We start from the raw sequence: 25,558 nt of genomic DNA, 5'->3' as shown, positions 1-25,558 counted from the left end.
TAGATATTTCTCAAATTCTAGACGTATGTTAAACTTGTGATATCTGTTGATTAATCTGACTTTGTGCGGGAACGTCTCATCAGCAAGATGGGCTACTAGAGAGAGAGAGAGAGAGAGAGAGAGAGAGAGAGAGAGAGAGAGAGAGAGATTAATATGAACTCGATAAAAAGTTCTAAAAAATGCTATTACACTGGGCTTTGATGTAATAGGTGTCAAAATGCCTATTCTCTCTCTGCAGGCTGATTTTCCCTTTGGAGCGCTCTGATCTTATAGGCTGTTGATTCTGTACTTGAGGGTTTTTCAAACTGATAGTCCAAAGAAGAAAGTGGAGACGGTACCTTTGCACTAGTCAGAAGCCTCCAATGTCATTGGAGAAGGAACCTTTGCACTGGTCAGAACCTCCAGTTTCATTATAGGAACCTTTGCACTCCGGTCGTTAGAGCCTACCGTGTCATTGGAGAAGGAGCCTTTCTTCTGGTCAGCCTCAATTGTCATTGGAAGAGGGAGCCTTTGCACTGGTCCGAACCTTCTCATGTCATTGGAGAGGAAACTGCCAATGGTCAGAGCCTCTTAAGTCATTGGAAGGGAAGAACCTTTGCACTGGTCAGAGCCTCTAATGTCATTGAAGGAACCTTTGGCACTGGTGCAAACTTGGTTTCCGGAGAGCCTCTAATGTCATTGGTGAGAAAGGAACCCTTTGCACTGGTCAGAGCCTCTAATGTCATTGGAGAAGGAACCTTTGCATGGTCCAGAGCCTTGTCATTGGAGAAGAACTTTGCACTGGTCAGAACCTCTAATGTCATTGGAGAAGGAACTTTTGCACGGTTCAAAGCCTCTTAATTTCATTGGAGAAGGAACCTTTGCACTGGTCAGAGCCTCTAATTCATTGGGGAAGGAACCTTTGCACTGGTCCAAACCTCTAATAAGTCTGGGAGAAGAAAACTTTCACTGGTCAGAGAAAAAACCTCTAAAAAAAATGTCATTGGGAGAAGGAACCTTTGCACTGGTCAGAGCCTCTAATGTCATTGGAGAAGGAACCTTTGCACTAGTCAGAACCTCCAATGTCATTGGAGAAGGAGCCTTTGCACTGGTCAGAACCTCCAATGTCATTGGAGAAGGAGCCTTTGCACTGGTCAGAACCTCTAATGTCATTGGAGAAGGAAACTTTGCACTGGTCAGAGCCTCTAATGTCATTGGAGAAGGAACCTTTGCACTGGTCAGAGCCTCTAATGTCATTGGAGAAGGAAACTTTGCACTGGTCAGAGCCTCTAATGTCATTGGAGAAGGAACCTTTGCACTGGTCAGAGCCTCTAATGTCATTGGAGAAGGAAACTTTGCACTGGTCAGAGCCTCCAATGTCATTGGAGAAGGAACCTTTGCACTGGTCAGAGCCTCCAATGTCATTGGAGAAGGAAACTTTGCACTGGTCAGAGCCTCCAATGTCATTGGAGAAGGAAACTTTGCACTGGTCAGAGCCTCCAATGTCATTGGAGAAGGAACCTTTGCACTGGTCAGAGCCTCCAATGTCATTGGAGAAGGAGCCTTTGCACTGGTCAGAGCCTCCAATGTCATTGGAGAAGGAGCCTTTGCATTGGTCAGAGCCTCCAATGTCATTGGAGAAGGAACTTTTGCTCTGGTCAGAGCCTCCAATGTCATTGGAGAAGGAGCCTTTGCACTGGTCAGAGCCTCCAATGTCATTGGAGAAGGAACCTTTGCACAGGTCAGAGCCTCCAATGTCATTGGAGAAGGAACCTTTGCACTGGTCAGAGCCTCCAATGTCATTGGAGAAGGAGCCTTTGCACTGGTCAGAGCCTCCAATGTCATTGGAGCCTTTGCACTGGTCAGAGCCTCCAATGTCATTGGAGAAGGAACCTTTGCACTGGTCAGAGCCTCCAATGTCATTGGAGAAGGAGCCTTTGCACTGGTCAGAGCCTCTAATGTCATTGGAGCCTTTGCACTGGTCAGAGCCTCCAATGTCATTGGAGAAGGAATCTTTGCACTGGTCAGAGCCTCCAATGTCATTGGAGAAGGAGCCTTTGCACTGGTCAGAGCCTCCAATGTCATTGGAGAAGGAACCTTTGCACTGGTCAGAGCCTCCAATGTCATTGGAGAAGGAGCCTTTGCACTGGTCAGAGACTCCAATGTCATTGGAGAAGGAGCCTTTGCACTGGTCAGAGCCTCCAATGTCATTGGAGAAGGAACCTTTGCACTGGCCAGAGCCTCCAATGTCATTGGAGAAGGAGCCTTTGCACTGGTCAGAGCTTCCAATGTCATTGGAGCCTTTGCACTGGTCAGAGCCTCCAATGTCATTGGAGCCTTTGCACTGGTCAGAGCCTCCAATGTCATTGGAGAAGGAACCTTTGCACTGGTCAGAGCCTCCAATGTCATTGGAGAAGGAGCCTTTGCACTGGTCAGAGCCTCCAATGTCATTGGAGAAGGAACCTTTGCACAGGTCAGAGCCTCCAATGTCATTGGAGAAGGAACCTTTGCACTGGTCAGAGCCTCCAATGTCATTGGAGAAGGAGCCTTTGCACTGGTCAGAGCCTCCAATGTCATTGGAGCCTTTGCACTGGTCAGAGCCTCCAATGTCATTGGAGAAGGAACCTTTGCACTGGTCAGAGCCTCCAATGTCATTGGAGAAGGAACCTTTGCACTGGTCAGAGCCTCCAATGTCATTGGAGAAGTAACCTTTGCACTGGTCAGAGCCTCCAATGTCATTGGAGAAGGAGCCTTTGCACTGGTCAGAGCCTCCAATGTCATTGGAGAAGGAACCTTTGCACTGGTCAGAGCCCCCAATGTCATTGGAGAAGGAGCCTTTGCACTGGTCAGAGCCTCCAGTGTCATTGGAGAAGGAGCCTTTGCACTGGTCAGAGCCTCCAGTGTCATTGGAGAAGGAGCCTTTGCACTGGTCAGAGCCTCCAATGTCACTGACATTGAAGAAGGAACCTTTGCACTGGTCAGAACCTCCAGTTTCATTATAGGAACCTTTGCACTGGTCAGAGCCTCCAGTGTCATTGGAGAAGGAGCCTTTGCACTGGTCAGAATCTCCAGTTTCATTATAGGAACCTCAAACAATCACGTACTTAATTACAAAAATGAAAACTCATAAAGTTCAAAGACTCACACTAAAGAAATTCGCACTATTAAAACTAACCTTACCATATAACCCAAGACCACACAATCACAAACATCCACTTACAAACAAAACCGAACACACAAACACACATACACAAACACGACTACAAAAACACAATCTTAAAAAAAAATGCCTATATAAAACAGCCAAGGCCACACAATCATAAACTTTATTTTAAAACACACACGAACAGACAGACACACACACAAACACAACAAAAACACAATTTTATAAAAAAAAAAAAAACTATATATATAAAACAACCAAGGCCAAGCAATCACAAACAACCAGTTACAGGACAAACAAACACACATAATCACAAAAACACAAACTTATAAATAAACTTCATAAAACAACAAAGGCCACACAATAATAAACATTCAGTTACAAACTGAAACTAACAAACACACACATACAAGACCACAGACATAAATTTCGATAATACGTTATTTAAACCAACCAAATGTCACATAATCACAAACATTAACAAACACACAATCGTCAAAACACACTTACAAACTATATAAACCGATATAAAATAACAATGGCCACATAATTACAAACATCTAATTACAAACAGAAACGGACAAACACACAAGCACGACAAACCTCCACCACACAAAAACACAAACTTATAATAAAAACATAATGGCAACTGTCGCGTGTAATCGCCTTCAGGCTGACCCACATGACACGCAATAAAGAGAGGAAAAGAAATAGCCACGTGAACACCCGCTACACAAAGGTAAGCCGACAACTGACCTTCGATGTCGACAGCAAAAAAGAAATGTATTATATTCCGGGGTGATGTTGGCACGACCATCTCTCTCACTTTGGCAATTGGACTGACGTGCTCAAGATTCTACTGTTTTTTTTTTAATTACCTTCAGCTATTAAACTACACTACAACAAAAATAACAAGAAAAACGATAATAATAATAATAATAATAATAATAATAATAATAATAATAATAATAATAATAATAATAAGCTCTGGGATAAGATTAGCAAAGGTTAACATCAGGAAAGGGATCTTTCAAGGCGACTCACTGCCCCCACTATTCTTCGTAGTAGCTATGATTCCTATGACAAAAACACTGCAGAAGATGGATGCTGGGAACCAACTAAAGAAAGGACGCAACAGAATTAACCAGCCGATGTTCATGGACGACATCAAGCTGTACGGTAAGAGCATCAAGGAAATAGATACCATAATCCAGACTGTAAGGATTGTATCTGGGGACATCAGGATGGAGTTTGGAATACAAAAATGTGCCTTGGTCAACGTACAAACAGGCAAAGTGACAAGGACTGAAGGGACAAGGCTACCAGATGGGAATAGCATTAAACACATAGATGAGACGGGAAACAAATACCTGGGAATAATAGAAGAAAAGGATATAAAACACCACGAGATGAAGGACACGATCATGAAAGAATATATGCAGAGACTTAAGGCGATACTCATGTCAAAGTTCAACGCTGGAAACATGATGAAAGCCATAAACGCATGGGCAGTACCAGTAACCATATACAGCCCAGGAGTAGTGGAGTGGACGAAGGCTGAACTCAGCACAGATAGACCAGAAAACTAAGGAAAAACATGACAACACACAAAGCACTACACCCAAGAACAAATACAGACAGACCATACATAACACGAAAAGGAGGGAGAGGACTACGTCAGCATCGATAGCAGCACTGGGGCAATATCTGAAAACCATTGCAGACGAGTGGCCAAGTAGTACATGGGAAGAAGGACTGGTAAAAGTAGACGAAAACCCCCAGAAATATAGAGACAGGAGAATGATAAACAGAACAGAGTAATGGCACAACAAACCAATGCACGGACAGCACGAGAGACAGACTAAAGAACTGGCCAGTGGTGGCTACAGAGAGAAGAACTCGTGAAGGAAACAGAAGGAATGATAACAGTGGCATAAGATCAGGCCCTAAGAACCAGATATGTTCAAAGAACGATATATGGAAATAACATCTCACCCATATGCAAGAAGTGCAATATGAAAAACGAGACGATTAACCACATAACAAGCGAATGTCCTGCACTTGCACAGAATCAGTACAAAAAGAGACATGATTCAGTAGCAAACGCCCTCCACTGGAGTCGGTACAAGACACCAGCTAGCTTGAAGTAATAAGTGGTACGAACACCAAACTGAAGGAGTGATAGAAAATGACCAGGAAAAGATCCTTTGGGACTATATCAGAACAGACAATGTGATATGTGCCAATAAACCAGACGTGACACTGATTGACAAAATCAAGAAGTAAATATCACTCATTGATGTCACAACACCATGGGACACCGGAATGGAAGAGAAAGAAAGAGAATATACTGATAAGTATCGAGACCTGAAAATAGAAATAAGAAGGATATGGGATATGCCAGTGGAAATTGTACCCATAATCATAAGAACACTAGGCATGATCCCAAGATCCTTGAAAAGGAACCTGGAAAAACTAGATGCTGAAGTAGCTCCAGGACTGATGCAGAAGAGTGTGCTACTAGAAACAGCACATAATGAGGAAAGTGATGGACACCTAATGAGGTAGGATGCAACCCGGAACACCACACTATAAAAACCACCCAATCGAATAGATGACTAGATAGACCCCTCCCGCCAAAAATATATATATCTATTATTATTATTATTATTATTATTATTATTATTATTATTATTATTATATTATTATTATTATTACAAGTAGTAGTAGTAGTAGTAGTAGTAGTAGTGAAGAAATCCACAATGCTGCAAGTGAAAATAAATATCAAAAATATATATCTTTAACATATACTTTCACTTACACCATTATGGATTTCTTAAACATTTTAGTCACTAATGGTATCATGTAATAATAGCATCTAGTTTTTTTAAAGACTACTGTTACCACGCTACTAATGCATTTGTCTTTTCCCAAGTATGAACACTGTACAGTTATTGCCAAATATCAAAGTAAAAGAGAAAAGAATTAAAAAGAAATTTGAGAAAACAATTTAAATTCAACTCAAATGATGCATCCATCCTATTTAACAGGACTTGTTCAAGAGAGAAGTCTACTTCATTCTGATATTATTATTATCATTATTATTAATACAGCTTAACGTCCATTATTTATTCTATACCTAACCTTAGAAAAATTACTTCTAATTGCTTACCATTTCTTTGAAATCGATTACGGGATTTACCCTAGACGAAGATCTTACCTCATCATTATTCCAGCACGCGATTTTAATCGACGCCAGCACAAGAACACAAATTAAATTCGCGAATTTTCCAAAACGCCAAATTTTAATCAATGACAAAAACACACATCTCGAGATGTTATTTACATGTTCATAAACGTACCGTTATATGATACTTATATTTTTCTTTTTACTGAAAGGGTGTCTTCAGAAAAAAAAACCATCCTTCCGACTTTTATCCACGATTTTTGGTATAGGTCTGCTAGCCCACCCCTGGTGTTCGAGGGGGCGTGTATGCCAATAGCGTCTAGCAAGGATCGTGGTCACCAATCCAAGTACTGACCAGACCCAACGTTCCTCAGATTCGCTAATCGGTTTGACTAAATGGAAAAAGAAACTGAGAAAGTATAGTCCGTGTGACTAACGCAACAGCCTCAATGACTAACTCAGTCTATTAAATACACAGCAACTCACACATTCTCCCATACGGTGGATCATGGGCCTTATTGGTACCCCTGGCCATAAGCGTCTTACTCCTAAGGTCTGGCACAATCCCCATTTACTCAAACCTTCTCTTCAATCTTCATGCTGGGCTTGAGCAAACATTTCACATATTCCTATGATATGTATGCATGTATGTATTGTGTGTATGTATATATATATATACATACATACATACATACAAAATACATACCATATATATATATATATACACACACACATGTACAATACATTCATGCATACATCAAAAGTGTATATAATAATACTTCTCGACGGAAGTACATTAGTATTTGTCCCGTAAAAGTTGATAATGTGAATCTAACTCTCTCTCTCTCTCTCTCTCTCTCTCTCTCTCTCTCTTCCTCCTTTAAAAATAAAAACAAAAAAGTCCCATTGTAACGCAATGGGACCATATGTTTTCTCCATTCTTGAGGCACACGGTTGCATCATCAGGCTCCGTATGCAAGACGTCAGTCACGTTCCTTGGGGAATTAGTGCGGTGGGGGTTGGGGGGGAGGGGGGGTCCTGAGTTGAGAAAGGTCCTCTCTCGTCTGCATTGTTTGTTTGATACGAATAATGGGCCGGAGAAAGTTCACTCGACCTTGGGGGGTAATTTGGTCAAAAATCGTTTTTATTCATAACGTCTTATTTTTTTCCCGGTCATACTTGTGGTTGGGAAGAAGCGGTTGATCTGATGACGCAGATAATCTTTTTGTTTCTTACTCTGAAGAAGTCAAGACGTCTATGAGGACTGCCTAAAACAGTGGGGTCGCAAGGGCGCTAATGTACTTCTTCGGTGATGACGATTCCGCCTCTTTAAATGTGGGGGAAGGTTCAATGTTGTTGTTTTTGATTAAGCTGACCTTGTGTCAGCACGGGATCTTGCTCACAGAGCAGCCCGTAATAAAGGTTCAAGGGATGGAGAGGACTCAGGAAATGGAGAGGAAATCCTGATCATTCCACACTCTGGGAGCGAATGGTATGCCAACATCTATTTGCGATAGATACTTTTGTTAATATCAGAGAACAAATCTTACGTTACCTGGATCAAGGAATGGTCTACTCACGTAAGAGAAAACGCGACCACTGCGAAAGCATATGGAGGATAGAAGCATGGTAGAAGACGCCCTGAAAGGAATCTGTGTCAACTGGAGTAGTAGGGAGTAATTCGACTCTCACCACTTCCCACAACCACCTCCTTCTAGGCTCTCTCTCTCTCTCTCTCTCTCTCTCTCTCTCTCTCTCGGGTCATAGAGGAGGGTGATGATGAGGACAGCCCCACCTTGTTTACACAGCCATGAAGGGAATGTAAGGAAATTTAGTACAACTTATTTTGTTAAATTTGGTTCAGACAAAGAAATTTATATATATCTGTGTGATATGGATTTACATACATGTGTATGCTACGTATGTACGCTCTACTCGTCTCTCTCTCTCTACTCTCTCTCTCTCTCCTCTCTCTCTCTACTCTCATATATATATATATATATATATATATATATATATATATATATATATATATATATATATATATATATATATAACACACATAAACACATTATATATAATATATATATATATATATACATATATATATGTGTGTGTGTGAGTGTGTGTGTGTGTGTGTGTGTGTATGTATGTATATACAAGATCCTCCTACCCTTTCCTTTCTTGTCATCCCGTAAAGAGAAGAATAACATCACAGTAGAACGGACGAGACTCCGTGACTCATAACGGCCGATAAAGAAGGCGACTCATAATGTGACACAGGATGCGAGAGAGAGAGAGAGAGAGAGAGAGAGAGAGAGAGAGAGAATTCGTCACAGACAACCCTTTATCACCTCGGGGACAAAGGCCGCGAGTGATTTCATTGATTTGCATAAAGTAATCGCGTATTAAATGTTGTCATGCTTGTGTTCTCGACTGAATACATAATACATACATACATACATATATCGTTTGATATCCAGTTCGCTCTGCCTCGGGATATTGGCTTAATGTTTGTGAATATATAAATTTCACGGTGTATATGATAAAAGCTCATGTATACAAACATACATACATTTATACAAGGTTTTTACATAATTTTTCGTACGTACATACGCACAATACTATCAAATGAGTATTCTTGTTTATACCCGCACAAACATACACTATTGTTATAACGTAATTCTATTTAAATATATTTGCATACATATATACGATACTTATATGAATTTATTCGTATTCAGTCATTCGTACATACATACATACATACAAATACAATCCGATTCTAAAAAAAGCAATTTTTAATATCCTTGAGGACAAGACGACGACACTCAATGGCTGAACTTTAACCTTTGACCTTTGCAAAGGCGAATCTTCAGCTCCAGGCTCTTCAGACTGATTGCCTCTCACGCAGAGGCCGACGGCACGGCAACCTTATGGTGTCCCATTAAGCCCAGAATAACCTAATCCGATTCGCAGATGCCCATGGCGCCGAGGCATAAAGCCCTGATTCTCGGCCAGGCCCGAATGGAAAGAATTTCTGATTGGGAACAGAAAACACGTGACCACGCGCGGGAAAAAAAAAGCAAGTTGAAAGAAAACATGTGAAGACAAAACGCGAAGAAAGAAAACTTGTGAAAACAAAACACGTGGAAAGAAAACGTGTGGAAAGAACACATGTAAAAAGAAAACATGTGGAAAAAACAGGTGAAAAGAAAACGTGGAAAGAAAACACGTGAAAAGAAAATGTGTGAAAATAAAAACATGGATGAAAAAGCACGTGAATATATAAAAGTCAAAATAAAACATGCAGAAAGAAAAACATACAAACCAGAAAACATGCGAAAACGAGAAAACACGTGAAATAGAAAATATGCAAAAGACGAAATAGTGAAATGAAAAAACGCCGAAAAAAATGAAAAGAAAACACGTGGCAAGAAACTCGCCATTTTATAAAACCCGTTTTGGACTTTTATTAATTTTTTTTAAAGACTTGTCTGAAAAAGGTGTTTGGCATTGAGTTACAGATATAAGAATTTTAGGATAGGATATTTATGGTTAATTCATTATAATGAAAATATAAAAAATAAATACTGTTCATGTTAAACAGTACAGGACAATTATCTCTAATATATTATAGCGAATTTATTTTAATTTTCGTTGGTGACGCAATGCTCTATTTTACAGTAGATTTTAACACGAGCCCCAAGTAAGCTGGAGGTCAGATCACGCCTTATTTGGCTCCTCTTGAAATCCTGGAGAAAAAAAATATATATATATATATATATATATATACATATATATATATATATATATATATATATATATATATATATATATATATATCTGGTTTAATCATGAAAGAAATGCAGGCACGATACTGCTTTTTGGAATTAACCTTCTAGTTCAAAGGATCAAAAGTGTTAGTCTGCTTGATATCGGAAACTATCCATGTAGTACATATGAAGATTTGGCCTCCTACCACCCACCCCCTTGGAAAACATGATTTACAATGCCTATACAAACCGACAAACTATCCTTCACATCTGCATTAATATCACTATTTAATTCAATCACGTCACACTGCATAAACGAGATATAATATCTATTTAAAAAAAACACACACACACATTGTCTTCCATTTACGTGTGTGTGTTAACCAAATCAACATTCAAACGTTGGCGTTACATGAAGAATCAATTAGCATTGTTACTATTATCATGACTATATTACTATCATCATTATCATTCCTCAGCCATCAGACGTAGATGAAAACGCGAACAGAGTCAAGACAGTCACAGAGAACGGGGCCGAGACGCCTACGCCTGATTATCCCACCGCCACACAGGAGAATCCTTGCTCCAGTTAGCTCGGCTGAAACGACTTTGGCGACTGAGTGATGAGTCGACTGCAGGACGTTGCTGATTTTAAAGGCCGCATCTTGTCCTTGAACGACTTTTCTTCGTCTTCTTCTTTTCTTCTTCATCTTCTTCTTCTTCTTCTTCTTCTTAAAAATTATAATAATAATAATAATAATAATAATAATAATAATAATAATAATAATAATAATAATAATATGCACGATCCCAAGATCCTGAAAAGGAATCTAGAAAAACTAGAGGCTGAAGTAGCTCCGGGCCTCATGCAGAAGAGTGTGATCCTAGAAACGGCACACATAGTAAGAAAAGTGATGGACTCCTAAGGAGGCAGGATGCAACCCGGAACCCCACACTATAAATACCACCCAGTCGAATTGGAGGACTGTGATAGAGCAAAAAAAAAAAAAAAAAAAAAATAAATATTATTATTATTATTATTATTATTATTATTATTATTATTATTATTATTATTATTATTTCTCCTTAATAATAATAATAATAATAATAATAATAATAATAATAATAATAATATATTATTATTATTATTATTATTATCATTATTATTATTATTTGACTGTCGTTATGGGGTGAATAAAATGTACAATATATACATCTCTTAGGAGAACAGAAGAGGATACAAATGATAGAATTTAGGCCAAAGCCCAAGCGCTGGGGACTTCTAAGGTCATTCAGCGCTGAAACAGAAATTGACTGCAAAAAGATGTGAAAGGTGTAACAGGAGGAAAACCTCAAAGCAGTTGCGCTATGTATCAGTTGTTAGGAGAAGGTGGAAAGCACGATGGGAGAAAGAGAATACGAACGGAGGTAAAGTAAAATTAATGCAAGGGGATGCCGCTAGGAGCCGAAGCGACGCTGCAAAGATCATTAAGTAATGCCTACAGTGCACCGAATGAGGTGCACTGACGGCACTACCCCTCCACGGTAAATATACATATTTATATATGCGTATAACTGAATCATGAAAACATGAAACGTGATAAACATATAAATTAAGACAGAATTCACGAAGGAAAGTGAAACAATGGAGTACTGCTTCGAGGCCTTTCCACTTTTTTAAGGGTCTGCTTAGTAAAGGACGAGAAGTCGAAAGGCCTCGCAGAGGTACGCCATTGTTTCACTTTCCTTCATTAATTTTGTCTTTATTTCTATATATGTTTGATTTTAAATCAAAAAAAGGTAAAAACGTGATGATTGTACGAACATAGTTACAGCCACGAAGGACTGTCCATTATATATATATATATATATATATATATATATATATATATATATATATATATATATATATATATATATTTAGGTGCTATGACCATGTCTTGGTAATAAGACGAAAGTACATAAGCATCTCGATTGTTTCAATTTTCCTTCGTTGGCTGTAACTTTGTTCGTATCAATATATATATATATATATATATATATATATATATATATATATATATATATATATATATATATATATTACACATACATAGAGAACAAATGGATATCAGCATATATATATGAAAGATATATATTAGCTATGTGACAGGAAAGCTTTAAAGACTCGATGTTTTATATATATACATAAATGTACAATATAATATATACTATACTCTATATATCTATAAGTATATTATAATATTATGTAATATATATATATACTATTTATAGTATATTATAATATATTGTATATATATATATAATAGGCCTAATATACTTTACCCATTATTATACAATATCATTAAAGTCATCACTTGAAGGTGTGTACAAAATGGATAAAAATGCAAATCCACTGCAGTATACACAACATAAATAAATAGTAATTCTTGTCTGTAAATTTTTCAAGATTAACTTAAAAAAAATTCCATAAATTGTTTCAATATTTATTTATCAAATCACGTGAACATCATTACAAAACTGTAAATAATAAACAGTGTCTTGTACAGGACAACGGAATTTTAGCCAACTTAATGAATATTCAAAACATTTACATATATGTATACACTAACAAGCATTTTCAGTCGTTACAATTATTATCATTTTTTTTTTTTTTTTTTTTTGTGGGGGGGGGGGCGTCTATCTCTGTCATTCTGTTCGACTGGGTGCTTTTTATAGTGTGTGGTTTCTATAGAGAGGGGTTTCGAACTGCATTACTATTATTATTATTACTATTACCTCGACGATAAATAACAACATTCTTCTGCCGGAACATTTGCTTCCTTTACAATACTTAGACAATAATATGAACCACACTTGACTCGAATGGGTATGGTGACTCCTACCGAAGTACGGTGAAGAAGAGGATTTTAAAACGAGCCTTACTGGTAATTCGTCTTTTCAGGATGAAACAAATTTCTCTCTCTCTCGCTCTCTCTCTCTCTCTCTCTCTCTCTCTCTCTCTCTCTCTCTCTCTCTCTCTCTCTCTCTCTCTCTCTCTCTTCTGAATGTTATTACGCCATTGAAAATCTTTTATCTCCCCTTTCGAGAAGAAGCAAAAGACATAAATAGATTACCAGCAAGAGCCGCAAGGTTAATTCCACCCATCAGGCAAATAGGTTACCGAAGACGACTAGAGAGCCTAAACATGTATGACCTAGAAACACGACGATTGCGAGGACAACTAATAGAAACATTCAAAATACTGAAAGGCATAACAAAAGTAGACAGTAACCTATTAACATTAAACGAAAACCAGACACGAAATAATGGATTTAAACTAGAAATGAAGAGATACAACACATCCCATTGTGGGAACCTCTTTACATACAAGATATGTGACATGTGGAATAAACTGCCACCAGGAGTTGTAAACAGCAACAGTGTGGAAGAGTTTAAAAGAAAGCTAGACAAAATCATTAGGCCACTGAATGAACAGTAAAATCTGCTCCTACAGATAAGTGAGCACACGATGTCTCCTCGGATGGACTAACCTTTGAGACATCCTAATCCTTGTAACTCTCTCTCTCTCTCTCTCTCTCTCCTCTCTCTCTCTCTCTCTCTCTTTGACTACTGGATGTGAATACGTCATCGAAAGCATCCCATCTCCCCTACATCACATATCACATGCGCCTTCTATAACTCATTACCTCAGCCCCCCCCCTCCCCGTAACATCTGCTATCCGAATTCCGTTAGCTTGGAACAAGGAACTCTGACGCCAGCACCGGCTGGCACGGCAGCCTACGGCAGCAGAGTCAGGCAAGGTGAGATAAGGAAAAGAGAGGAGGCCACGTCGATAACTTTATGAGGAAAAGTGGTGGAGCAATAAAACAAAACTTGTGCTCCGCTGATGTTTCACAAGGACAAAAGCAGTTGCGAAAGGAAAAACATAGTTGCAAGAGAGTAAACGAATGCAAAATCGCGCTGTTGCCTGACAGCGAAATATTCAGTTGTGATAAATACAAGAGGCATTTTTCAAGTTGAAATCTTATATGGAGAAATACATTTGGAATACAAATTATGATCTCGAGGAAAAGTTTTAACTAAGTTGTGTGTACATAATCAAATTCACAAATACACACGAACACAAACACGCATGCACATTTTATATATATTATATATATATATATATATATATATATATATATATATATATATATATATATATATATATATATATATATATATATATATATATATATATACATATATATATATACTAGACACACGCCAGGTGAATCAACAGAACACGTTTAAAAACGAAAGGCAGAGTGCCAAGTACTTTCGTGTATTCAACCATCTTCGGGGCATGTTAAATACTGAAAAGTACTTGGCAATCTATCGTTTCTTTTTAGACATTTCCTGATATCTTTTAGATAGACTGGTTCGCAGTAGTAGGTTTTTTTTCCTAACAGTAGTAATTATGACTTGGACCATCGACGGATGATCTCTCTTGTTTGTCGCTTTTCCACAAGTTGAATTTCAGCAGAGATCTTTCACATTCACAGTTGATCCCTGGTCTCCCTTATCTGCCGAGAGACACCAGCTTCGCTGAACAGCAGAAGCACCAATATGCAGTAAATGAGTCTCGCTGTAGAACTTCTCAGTTCCAGAGGTCCTTTATGCCTGACACCCGTTGGACTGTGGAAATTCCAGCCTCCCAGAGGATGTCGTGGAATCGGAACTTCTTCAGAAGTTTAAGCAAAGATGCAATGCATTCCTAACCTAATACTATTCCTCTTGCATTTTGATACATTTTCAACTATATATTTTTTTTCTCTTAATAAGTGAGATCTTTCTGATTTTCCCTGTACCTCCTCCTATTTCTTTTCAATGAACATCATAGCATTTGGAAGCTTGAAATCTGAGTTAATGGATGCTGTGGGCTATTTCCATATGAATAGGTTTCATTTGTAGAATAATATACTACTGTATATATATACTATATATATATATATATATATATATATATATATATATATATATTTATGCATGTATGTATATATGTTTGTGCTTTTATGTGTGGGTGTGTGTAAAAACCCAGATATATATCCTCATAATAGATTATTTATTATACCTTGCAAATACTTACACGCCTACAGAAGACATAAGGAATTTTCCAGGTATAGTGAATTCTGTATTATGTAGGCTCTATGTAGCGTAATGTGTATGTATACACCACACACACACACATGTATGTATATATATATATATATATATATGTAAATATCAGTATGTCTAAGTATCTATATGTGTATGTTTGTATGTGTGCGTATGTGTATGTATTATACATGTATATTATTCAGCAGATTAACCCTATCCATATAGAGCAAGACCACAGGACCCCCTGACTTGAAATTCAAGCTTCCAAAGAATATGGCGTTCATTAGGAAGAAGTAAGAAGCGTAAAGTGAAATACAGAAAGAAGAGATCCCATTAATTGAAAAAAATAATTAATAAATAGATAAAAATGTATTAACTGCAAGGAGAACACTGTTAGGGTAGTAATGCACTGCATCTTCGCTAGAACTTCTGAAGTTCAATTGCACGACTTCCCTTGGGAGGCTGGAAGTTCCACAGTCTAACGGTGTGAAGAATAAAGGATCTCGGAACTGAGAAGTTCTACAGCGAGGCATATTGACTGCATACTGGTGCTTCTGCTGTTCAACGAATCTGGTTGCTCTCGGCAGATAAGAGGGACCAGGGACCAACCGTGAATGTGAAAGATCTCTGCTGAAATATAACTCGTGGAAAAGTGACAACCAAGAGACCATCCGTCGATGGTCCAAAGAACCAAGTCATAACTACTGCTATAGGAAACAGAAACCAACCACCACGAACCACTCTATTTAAAGAGAGATCAATCTCTGGCAATACATCTCTGGCAGAAGCAGACATCAACACCGGAGAACAGTATTCAAGTCAAGGGAGAACAAACGACCTTCATACAGGTTGCACTGATTTGATCACTGTTATAAATACACGAGGCCTCACGTACAATGCCTAACTTTCATGTGGCATTTGGTGAAATTGTCATTAGCCGTTTCTCAAAAGTAAGATGTGAGTCAAAATTTAGACCTAGAATAGTTAAAGCTTCGAACTCATTCAGCAAAGTCCCATCCACCACAAGGGAAGGATACGGTGGAAAATCTGTATGAGATAATATATTAAAATATATTTATATATATACAAACACACACACACCACACACACACACACACACACATATATATATATATATATTATATATATATATATATAATAATAGGTAATATATATATACAATATATTTACGTGAATGTGAAAATGAGTGCATAAATTTGCATTAACGTACACAGTATGTGAACACACTGATTCCTTTTTAGTGCAACACATCTTTGATAGCTGAGAACAAAGCGAATTATTTAAACTATGAAATTTAGCCATTTTGTAACATGTATGCATATGTCTTCTGAGTCAATGCCAGTGGAATGTATCCTATTTCTTTGTGCCTGTTTAAAATACATTTCCCTTTCTTGCATTTATTGCAATTTCGAATTCATTGAACGCATCCCACTTTGAGTATATTTTTCTGAGGCATATTGTTCATATATGGGCTTTGTGTTCAGTCATTTTTTTCTAAGTGCCATCACTGAATTATTTTTTTTATCTAATGCAGAAACAACGCAGATTTAATAATATGGAAATACACGTCGTAGACGTTGTGTTATTTGGTTAAGTTACTCCTTTTAATTTAGGATTTCTCGTTTTCTTTGAGATCATGAGTCATCTTGCAATCAGACTCCGTTTTCTATACTTTTATGAATCGTGCGATTTTTCATCAATAACCTACTCTAATCTGTAAACAAATATAAGTAATGGATGTTTTGAAAGACAAAACAATAGCACCGGAGAAAATATTTTCTATGTTTGAGCAAAACAAATCGAACTCTCCTCCAATATTAGCAATCATAACATAATCCAGCAAGCGCAACATAATTATGTGCGATAAACGTCTCTGCTTTTCTTTCGTAAATTAACTTGCTATTTCTGGAACACACGGCCACAGTTTTCAGTCTGCTATTTAAACATGCGCTTGGGAAAGGGCGTTAAGCAAAAGATAACGAGGCCATTAAGGTTTCCCATTTATCTACAAAACACTCGCTCACTAAGAACTGTAGAGAAGCTTTTAAAATCCCAATATTTCCGATAAAAAAAACTTAGATAAAGCAGAGTAGATGCTTGACTTTTTTTTTTTTTTTTTTAATCTGTCTGGCTTCAGTTTCCTTCTCCTGACTAATCAATTACCTTAAACACCTCCCAAACTTTGTTTCTCTCACTTCCATTGAATCCATAATATATATATATATATACACACATATATATATATATATATATATATATATATATATATATATATATAATATATATATATATCTTATCCTTCTTCCTCAACATTCGAGTGAATCAAAATATTTCGTTGCTTCTTCACTCACTGTGGTATTCGCTGCTCCTACTTCCTGGCCCCGCAGGAGGTAGTGCCATCAGTGCACCTCATTCGGTGCACTGTAGGCATTACTTAAGGTTCTTTACAGTGTACCTTCGTCCCCTAGCTGCAACTACTTTCATTCCTTTCACTGAAGCTCCGTTCATATTCGTTTTCTTCCATCTTACTGTCCAGCCTCTCCTAACAATTGTTTCATAGTGAAACTGCGACGTTTTCCTCCTGGAACACCTTTCAAACCTTATATTGTCAATTTCCGTTTCAGTGCTGAATGGCCTTAGTTGTCCCAGTGCTTGGCGTAATGGCAAAAATCTATATAAATCAAAATCAAATCCTACTTCCTGGCTATTTCACTAGACTATGCACCTTCTCTCCTCCACTACCCATGATGACACCTTATCACAACTCTGTGTACTTTTCTCGTCCAAAATGAGGACAATATTCAAGTACACTGTATGTTTGTTTGCATTTTCTGGTTGAAGTGTGACTGTTGATAGTGAAGTTCCGTATCAGTAGACTACCCTCAACTCATCAAATGCTTCAGGGTGTCAGCCCTTTTGATATTATTATTATTATTATTATTATTATTATTATTATTATTATTATTATTATTATTATTATTATTATTATTATTATTATTAAAAATATGAACACTATTCATTTGGAACAAACCCACAGGAGCCATTGACTTGAAATTAAAGCTTCCAAAGAAATGAGCAAGATGTAAGAGGCGGTAAAGGGAAGTACATCAAGAGGAGATCTCACTTATTAAAAAAGTAAAAATGAACAAATCAATAAATATAAAAAAAAGTGTATAAAAATGCGAGGAAGAGAATAGTATAAGGAAAGTAATGCATTGCATCTTCGCTTGACCTTTTGAAATTCCAATTGCACGACATCCTCAGAGAGACTGTTCCTTATGCCAGCACGGGCTCTTGCTCCTAGAGCAGCCCGTAATCGATAGATAGTTTCATAAAAACTCTAGTATGGCCTATACCAGAACATTTTCAAAATATCCCACAGTTAACCATTCTACATCTACATAAGTCTTTGAGTAAATTAAACTGTAAATTACATTCGGGATTGGAATTGATATGTGAGGTCATTCAGAGCTGAAAGGGAAACCAAGAATAAAAGACTTTAAAGTGTAACATGAGTCAACCATCACAGTTGCATCATGCAAACATTGTTAGGAGAGGGTATAGTAAGATGTAAGATGGAAAAAAAGGTAATATATACGGAGGTACAGTAAAAGGAATGAAAAGGGTTGCAAACTAGGGGCCGAAGGTACTCTGCAAAGAACCTTAAGTAATGTCTACAGTGCACCGCGTGAGGTGAGCTGATGGCACTACATCCCTACAGAGTGTAATTACATTCGAAATTTATTTTCAACGATGCCCTAATAATGCATCACGCCTAAAAAGCTGTCCCAGCTAAACACTACATGATAATATTGTTGATGTATGAAGAAGTTTGATAAAACTGAGGTATTATACTCAATATGTTGCTTTCTAGATAGTAAGATATAACTTTCTGGCGCTCATTCATTTGTGAGAATGCAAATATTTACGGGATTACAAACAGACGATCTTCTGCTCCGCTTATGAGTAAATGTTGATTAAAGCTGTCTTCATCTTCTAAGCACAATCCACATTCCGAATCTCCGCTTTCACTCAGGATATTTATTCATGGCTACAAAAGTAAACAATGGAAATCCTAACTTTGCTGATTTTATTTGGTCCGTGCTGACTTCGAGAGCGAGGGTGCGTTTCTGAGAAGGCATTCTCAAACGATAGCAAAATGACACAAAAACTCAAAAATTGTTTCAGACTAAATACATTTCAAAGTTTGCAAACTTTATTAGTAACTTACAATTGACATAATTGAATATATCTGCCTTCAATTTCATTAGAAATAGACATCGCTGTCCCTTTCATACCCTGTCTTTCAATCGTACGTAACGGACACTTCGTCATAAGACGCAAGTGAACGTTGCCGCCACCTGAACCGATCCCGCCCTTTTCCCTCCGTTCCTTTAATGTAGGTTAGCCGGAGGTTGTACATTGCAAGGCATCTGGTGAGTAAGGTAAACACAACCACCGCTTACCGAAGTTCCTTTGCCCCCCATATCTCATGGCCATCCAAAACAAGAAACCTAATGCCCCTACTATACCCTAGGCCCCGACTCAATCCCGCCCACCCCTGTTATCACGCCCTTTCGGCTAACCCCAAAAGAGGAGCAGTCATGGTTGGCCGCCTGAGTCTCGCGCCTACAACTGTCCGGGAAGAAGCGTTCTCTTCGCCGAGTGGTCGGTTTTCTGGCCGCACAATCGGGCGATTTGCGAAGCGTTCTTTGCGAATGACATCATCACGGGAACTTTTATTTCTTGGTTAATCTTATTTCATTAGTGCTAGAAAAGAATCTTATGCAGTTTAACTTGACTTCTACCTGTTAACGTGAACCGATAAAATGCATAAAATTAGTTAGTACGTTATTCGTGCTTTACATAAAAAGGGAAATTATGCAAATGATACGTTCATCGCAGGAATATTTTGACGCTAAAATATTGAAAAAATCAAAATTATAAGAAGATGAAGGCTGTTATGTCCCAACAGGTGTTCAAAGTTGATTAACAAACCTGTACATCTTCACATACAGATGTGCTGTGGCAATGTTAATGACAACTTCAGAAATATATGAGGAGGAAGTTGATGTTTTCCCATCCAAATCAATCATAGTTAAAAATAACGGAAGAGATTCGTGACATGTTGTTATAGGTGAATTAATAAACGATGTTCCACAGTTAAAAGTAAACGCATAAAGTGAAAACGAAAGAGAGCACACACCGCCATATTACCAACACCTGTGCCTTGGCAAGTTTGACGGTAATTTGCTCAAAAATAAATCCGAGCAATCGTTAAACCCCAAAAGACATTAAATTTTGCCGTTGAAAAAAAAACTAAATTTACATTAAATGGTCTGACCTAGTTGGCGTAAAGCCGACTCAATCAAATATCAAATGAAAAGTTATCATCAAGACACAGAATCGTAAAAAAGAAAAAAAAAAACTAATAATAGGTTTATAGCCGGAATTACCTCCCATCAATATTATAAGTTCAGGGCTGCCAACATGAACGAGAATCTTTGCTGGCATGAGGCAGCCTTCATCTAAAAGCGAGAAGCTGACTTCCCCATAGGGACTGATTTTCCTGACGACAACGAAGAAGAAGACCAAGACCAGAAAGAATAAAAAGAGATGGAGTTTGGAAACCGTAGAAAATCGATGTGGTATGTCCTGCCCGACGATCTAGAGGGCCTGGTGACTGCCAGATTTGGGGAGGATTTCGAGCTCGAGAGGAAATCGCAGACGGTAAATAATGAAGAGGTTCTCGTTGGTTAGGAGCAAAGAAAATCGCTTAAAGATTGTTATCGGTGTTTTCTAGGCCTGAAATTATAATTACTCAGGCAGTCATAATTATGGTTTCTGTAAGATTAAGCCCCAACTATTCACTTCATCAATTTCCTAACACTCTCTAGGTTATGATCATTCTTATATAAGCACTTCCGACGGACAGCAAATATGTGAGGATGTTCTTAATTTCCCAAGTGGGATTCGAATCCATGCATGTCAGATTAGATTGAGGCTGTCGTACCCGCAATGCTCCTCGAATCTCACCCGTAGAGGTAAGAGTTTCTTAATACAGCAGGACACCTTTGATCTTTATGGGGTAATATCCAAGTTTTGGCCTTTTGGTTCATGGCAAGGCTTTGGGAATGGAACTGGTACCCCCATGTATGTATATATGTACGTATGTTTGCATGTGTGTACAAACAAACAAACACACACACACACATATACAGATATATAGATATATATATATATATATATATATATTATATATATATATATATATATATATATATATATAAAACCGATTTAATGAAATATACCAAACTTAAAATAAAGGTAAATATTCAGCAAAGTGGGAAAGAATAAAAAAAAAACGAAAAACCTAAAAACCGCAGAAAGGGACAAACCCCACATTGTTTGTCTTGTTCCCACACAAGTTAAATCACAGGAACGCCAGGGTGCCACGAAGGTGCCACGGGTGCCAGATCTCGTTACAACCTTTCGCCACACACACACACACACACACACACGCACACAACTCGCTACACTGCTCATGACCTTCGGACAGAAGACAATGCATAGTATTGAAAATATCGAATCTTTGTTATTATTATTATATATATATATATATATATATATATATATATATATATATATATATATATAATATCTCATTACAGTCACCCTATTCGACTGGGTTTTTAGTTGAGAACAAACCGCTATTAATTGTTCACAGGTGTTTACACGACTTACGTTAATTTCATGAGTCATCATAACTTTGGTTCTGACACCTCATGATTATTCTGGCCGTCAAAAGCCGTTGACTTGGAATTGGGTTATTTTGGTTCGTCTAGGAATCAAACTAGATACACATGTATTCGATTACACCTGGCGTATATATCTTATATTTATATATATATGAATTATATATATATATATATATATCGTATATTAGATATGGAATAGAACAGAATATATAAATTAGCCGAACGGCCAAGTACTGGAACATATGAGGTCACTCAGCGCTGAAAGGGATATTGGCAGTCAAAAGGTTTGGAAGGTGTAACAGGAGGAAAACCTTGCTGTTGCACTATGAAACAATTGTTACTATGAGATTCAGGGTCTCTGTAACACGGTTTTTTGGACTTTGCTCCTTGTCAAAGCATCGGATGTAGCTGAAAGTTGACATATGTATATTTTACAACCACACACAAATTTTGTCAGCATTATCAATAACCTAAACCCGATAGTTTTGATTTTTATAGAGTAAAAATGATCTAACCGACGCCATGGCCAATGATTACGAGCCAAGAGTCGAAAAACATTCATTACGTAAGCAAGGTAAACAAACACCTTTTGACTAAATGTTGCCCCGCCCATCCACCAGACAGAAATGCCATCGCTCTGAAACCCAAAGACTTTATGAATGGCGGAACGATACATAGATTGTGTGGGTGGGGTATCAGTGCTAGCGTAGTAATACTACTGTAGCATAGTGCCGCAACGTATAGCAGTAATATACATGAATTAAACGTTTAGACCAACTGCTGGGATCCTTGAGGATCATTTAGCACTTCTTACAACTACTCGAGAAATTAGTTTTTATAGCCAGAAGTTAAATTTTCTAATCCAACAATGCCCATAGTAGCCTTCAGTGTTATCCTGAATTATAACGAGGCGAAAGTGGGTGGAGCCTCATGAAGTCACCATTCTGACGATCATTATTGGTGAAGGTTTAAAGCCAATATACGGTACCGGCTATTTTTTTTCAGTAAATAGGTAGATAAGCCAATAAATAAAAATTGCTTGACATTCGATATAGCAGTTATCAAATCAAGCTTGTCTACTATGTTTTTGGTAATTACTAAATATTCCCTACATCTTGTCAATCTGATTGTGACCTATAAAGTAGGCTGTAATTTCTTTGGAAACTTATTTTGGGAGTTAGACTAATAATCGAAGTGTTTTTTGTATTTATTAACATATTTTGTGGTTGTTTCATTATACAATTATCAGTGGGGGTTCAGTTTTTTCATAAAGGTGTACTGCTTTGCTTGTATTTAAATTGTATGTCATTGTTGCCAGAGGTTTAGCCTTCGTTACGTATAGCCAATCATCCATCGAGAAAGAGGGAAGAAATGATGTCATAAGTTACGTAACGAGTGCGTTCGAAACCTTTTCTCTGAGTAAGTTGGCCCGTCTTTCAAAAAAGGTCACTCTTACATTATAAGTACCAAATTTATTCAACCTACGTAGTGCAGAATACACTCAAAATCATGTGTTGATATAATATGTATTCTGAATAAGCGTTATATTTATGAATGCATAGATAAAAAGTTATTGCGAAAAAACCGTGTTACAGAGGCCCTGAATCTAGTAGTAGGAGAGAGTGGAAAGTCAGATGAAGGAAAGCGAATATGAACGGAAGTAGCGTAAAAGGAATGAAAGAGGTCGCAGCTAGGGGCAGAAGGGACGCTGCAAAAATCCTGAAGTAATGCCTACTGTGCACAAAGTGAGGTACACTGACGGCAATATCCCTCTACGGAACCGACACACACACAACACACTCATATATTATATATATATATATATATATATATATATATAGATATATATATATATATATATATATATATATATATATATATGCTTAAATAATCACAGTAGATGATGCACGTGACTTCATTAAATAAGCGAATGCCACAGGAGAAAATGATAGTCAGAAATCCAAGCGCTTTCGTCTTTACTAAGGACATTGTCAAGGAGTGAATGAAATACAATTGGAGAGAAAGGTCTCAGGTACACAACAAGATCAAGAATACCGGATGGTTAATTGTCAAAAGGGTGAAAATTAAAAGCGATAATCCAGGTTTGTGACCGTGTGATAGCCAATAATCCTGGATTACCTCTTTTAATTTTTACCCTTTTGACAATTAATCATCTGGTATTCTTGATCTTGTTGTGTACCTGAGACCTTTCTCTCCAATTGTATTTCATTTGCTCCTTGACAATGTATTAGTAAGACGAAAGCGCTTGGATTTCTGACTATAATTTTCCTGTGGCATTTCGCTTAGCTATTATATTAATAAATATATATTAATTATATATATACTATATGAATATATATATATATAATATGTTTTCGAGTCTTAAGGAGATGTTTAAATGCTAGTGTTACTTTCAAAATGAGTATACCTTCTCGTGTTATTATATATATATATATATATATATATATATATATATATATATATGTATATATACTTGTGTATATATTATATATATATATATATATATATATATATATATATATATATTTATATATACATACATGTATATATACTTGTGTGTGTGTTGTATATATATATATAATATATATATATATATATATATATATATATATATATATATAAGGCAAATGCCACGAAGGTGAAACCACTCCGTTGTTTCACTTTTCCTTCGTGGCATTTGCCTTTATGTATACATTCATTCCGTTCCATATCTTCGGTACTTGGAAAGATGACCACCAAGAATCGTATCACTCAAAAGTAACGCAGAAGCCGTATCCACCCCCCGGGACTGCACAGTTGCCATTTCTTTCCATTCAGAAAGAATTATCAATGACACCTTTTGAGCAGAAGCAAACAAAAGCATATTGAAAGGGTTATGGTATCTGCTAAAAAAAGGGTTCTAAGTGCTTGGAGTTGGCAGAAAATACTCATATTTTTAGAAATATTGTAAGATCACGAAACGAACGTCCGTAGTATAACAATCTTCACCTCTTCACTCTCATCATTGCCATAAATAGGACTAAAAATATCCCACTTTTAAACACTCCCACCACCTCAGGGCACAAAGTGATCTACACAGCGTCGGAGTTTCAAAGAGCAGAATGGCCCATTTGCAAAGTCTTTGAAATGTTCGTCTCGCGTTAAAAAAAAAAAAAAAAAAAAAAAACCCCCCACTGATGGACGTGTATATCGCTCCGAATATTCTTCGCCCTCTCTTTCGTGTGGAGACAGGTACCAGACAGGTAGATTTTACCGGGTTTTCTGTAGACTTTTTTTTTTTTTTTTTATGTCCATATCATGTCTCATTTCCTCTTTTCTTTTTTCTTTTTTTTTTGTCATATGGACTTTTTCGTTTTGGACTTTACTGAGAAATTAATATTTTTGTAATTGTTTGTTTTGACTGGATGCCGATTTTCAATAATAATATAATAATAATAATAATAATAATAATAATAAAACCCAAGTGGATCTTTTTTGCTTGTCCGCCCCGGGTGGGGGCGAGGTAGGTAG

General features: G+C 37.2%; 2 protein-coding genes across 4 annotated transcripts in view; one reads left to right on the top strand and one right to left on the bottom strand.

The window, feature by feature from the left end:
* Positions 1–25,558, top strand: part of LOC135197198 (F-box/LRR-repeat protein 7-like) — a 173,556-nt gene that overhangs the window by 82,927 nt on the left and 65,071 nt on the right. The window contains exon 1 of one of the 3 annotated variants that reach the window (XM_064224241.1): positions 20,871–20,999. The exons of the other annotated variants lie outside the window; for them this stretch is intronic. Coding sequence (XP_064080311.1) covers positions 20,886–20,999 — 114 coding nt within the window. The 5' untranslated portion in view covers positions 20,871–20,885. Of the gene's footprint in view, positions 1–20,870; positions 21,000–25,558 lie in introns of those variants that run through there. 3 annotated transcript variants of the gene reach the window in all.
* Positions 1–25,558, bottom strand: part of LOC135197201 (zinc transporter ZIP13 homolog) — a 160,886-nt gene that overhangs the window by 109,504 nt on the left and 25,824 nt on the right. The gene's annotated exons all lie outside the window — the stretch shown is intronic.

This window comes from Macrobrachium nipponense, chromosome 18 (genome assembly GCF_015104395.2).
Source record: "Macrobrachium nipponense isolate FS-2020 chromosome 18, ASM1510439v2, whole genome shotgun sequence".
In the NCBI taxonomy this organism is placed as follows: Eukaryota; Metazoa; Arthropoda; class Malacostraca; order Decapoda; family Palaemonidae; genus Macrobrachium; species Macrobrachium nipponense.
Note: the sequence above shows the minus strand (reverse complement) of the source record. Positions and strands in the feature narration are given on the sequence as shown.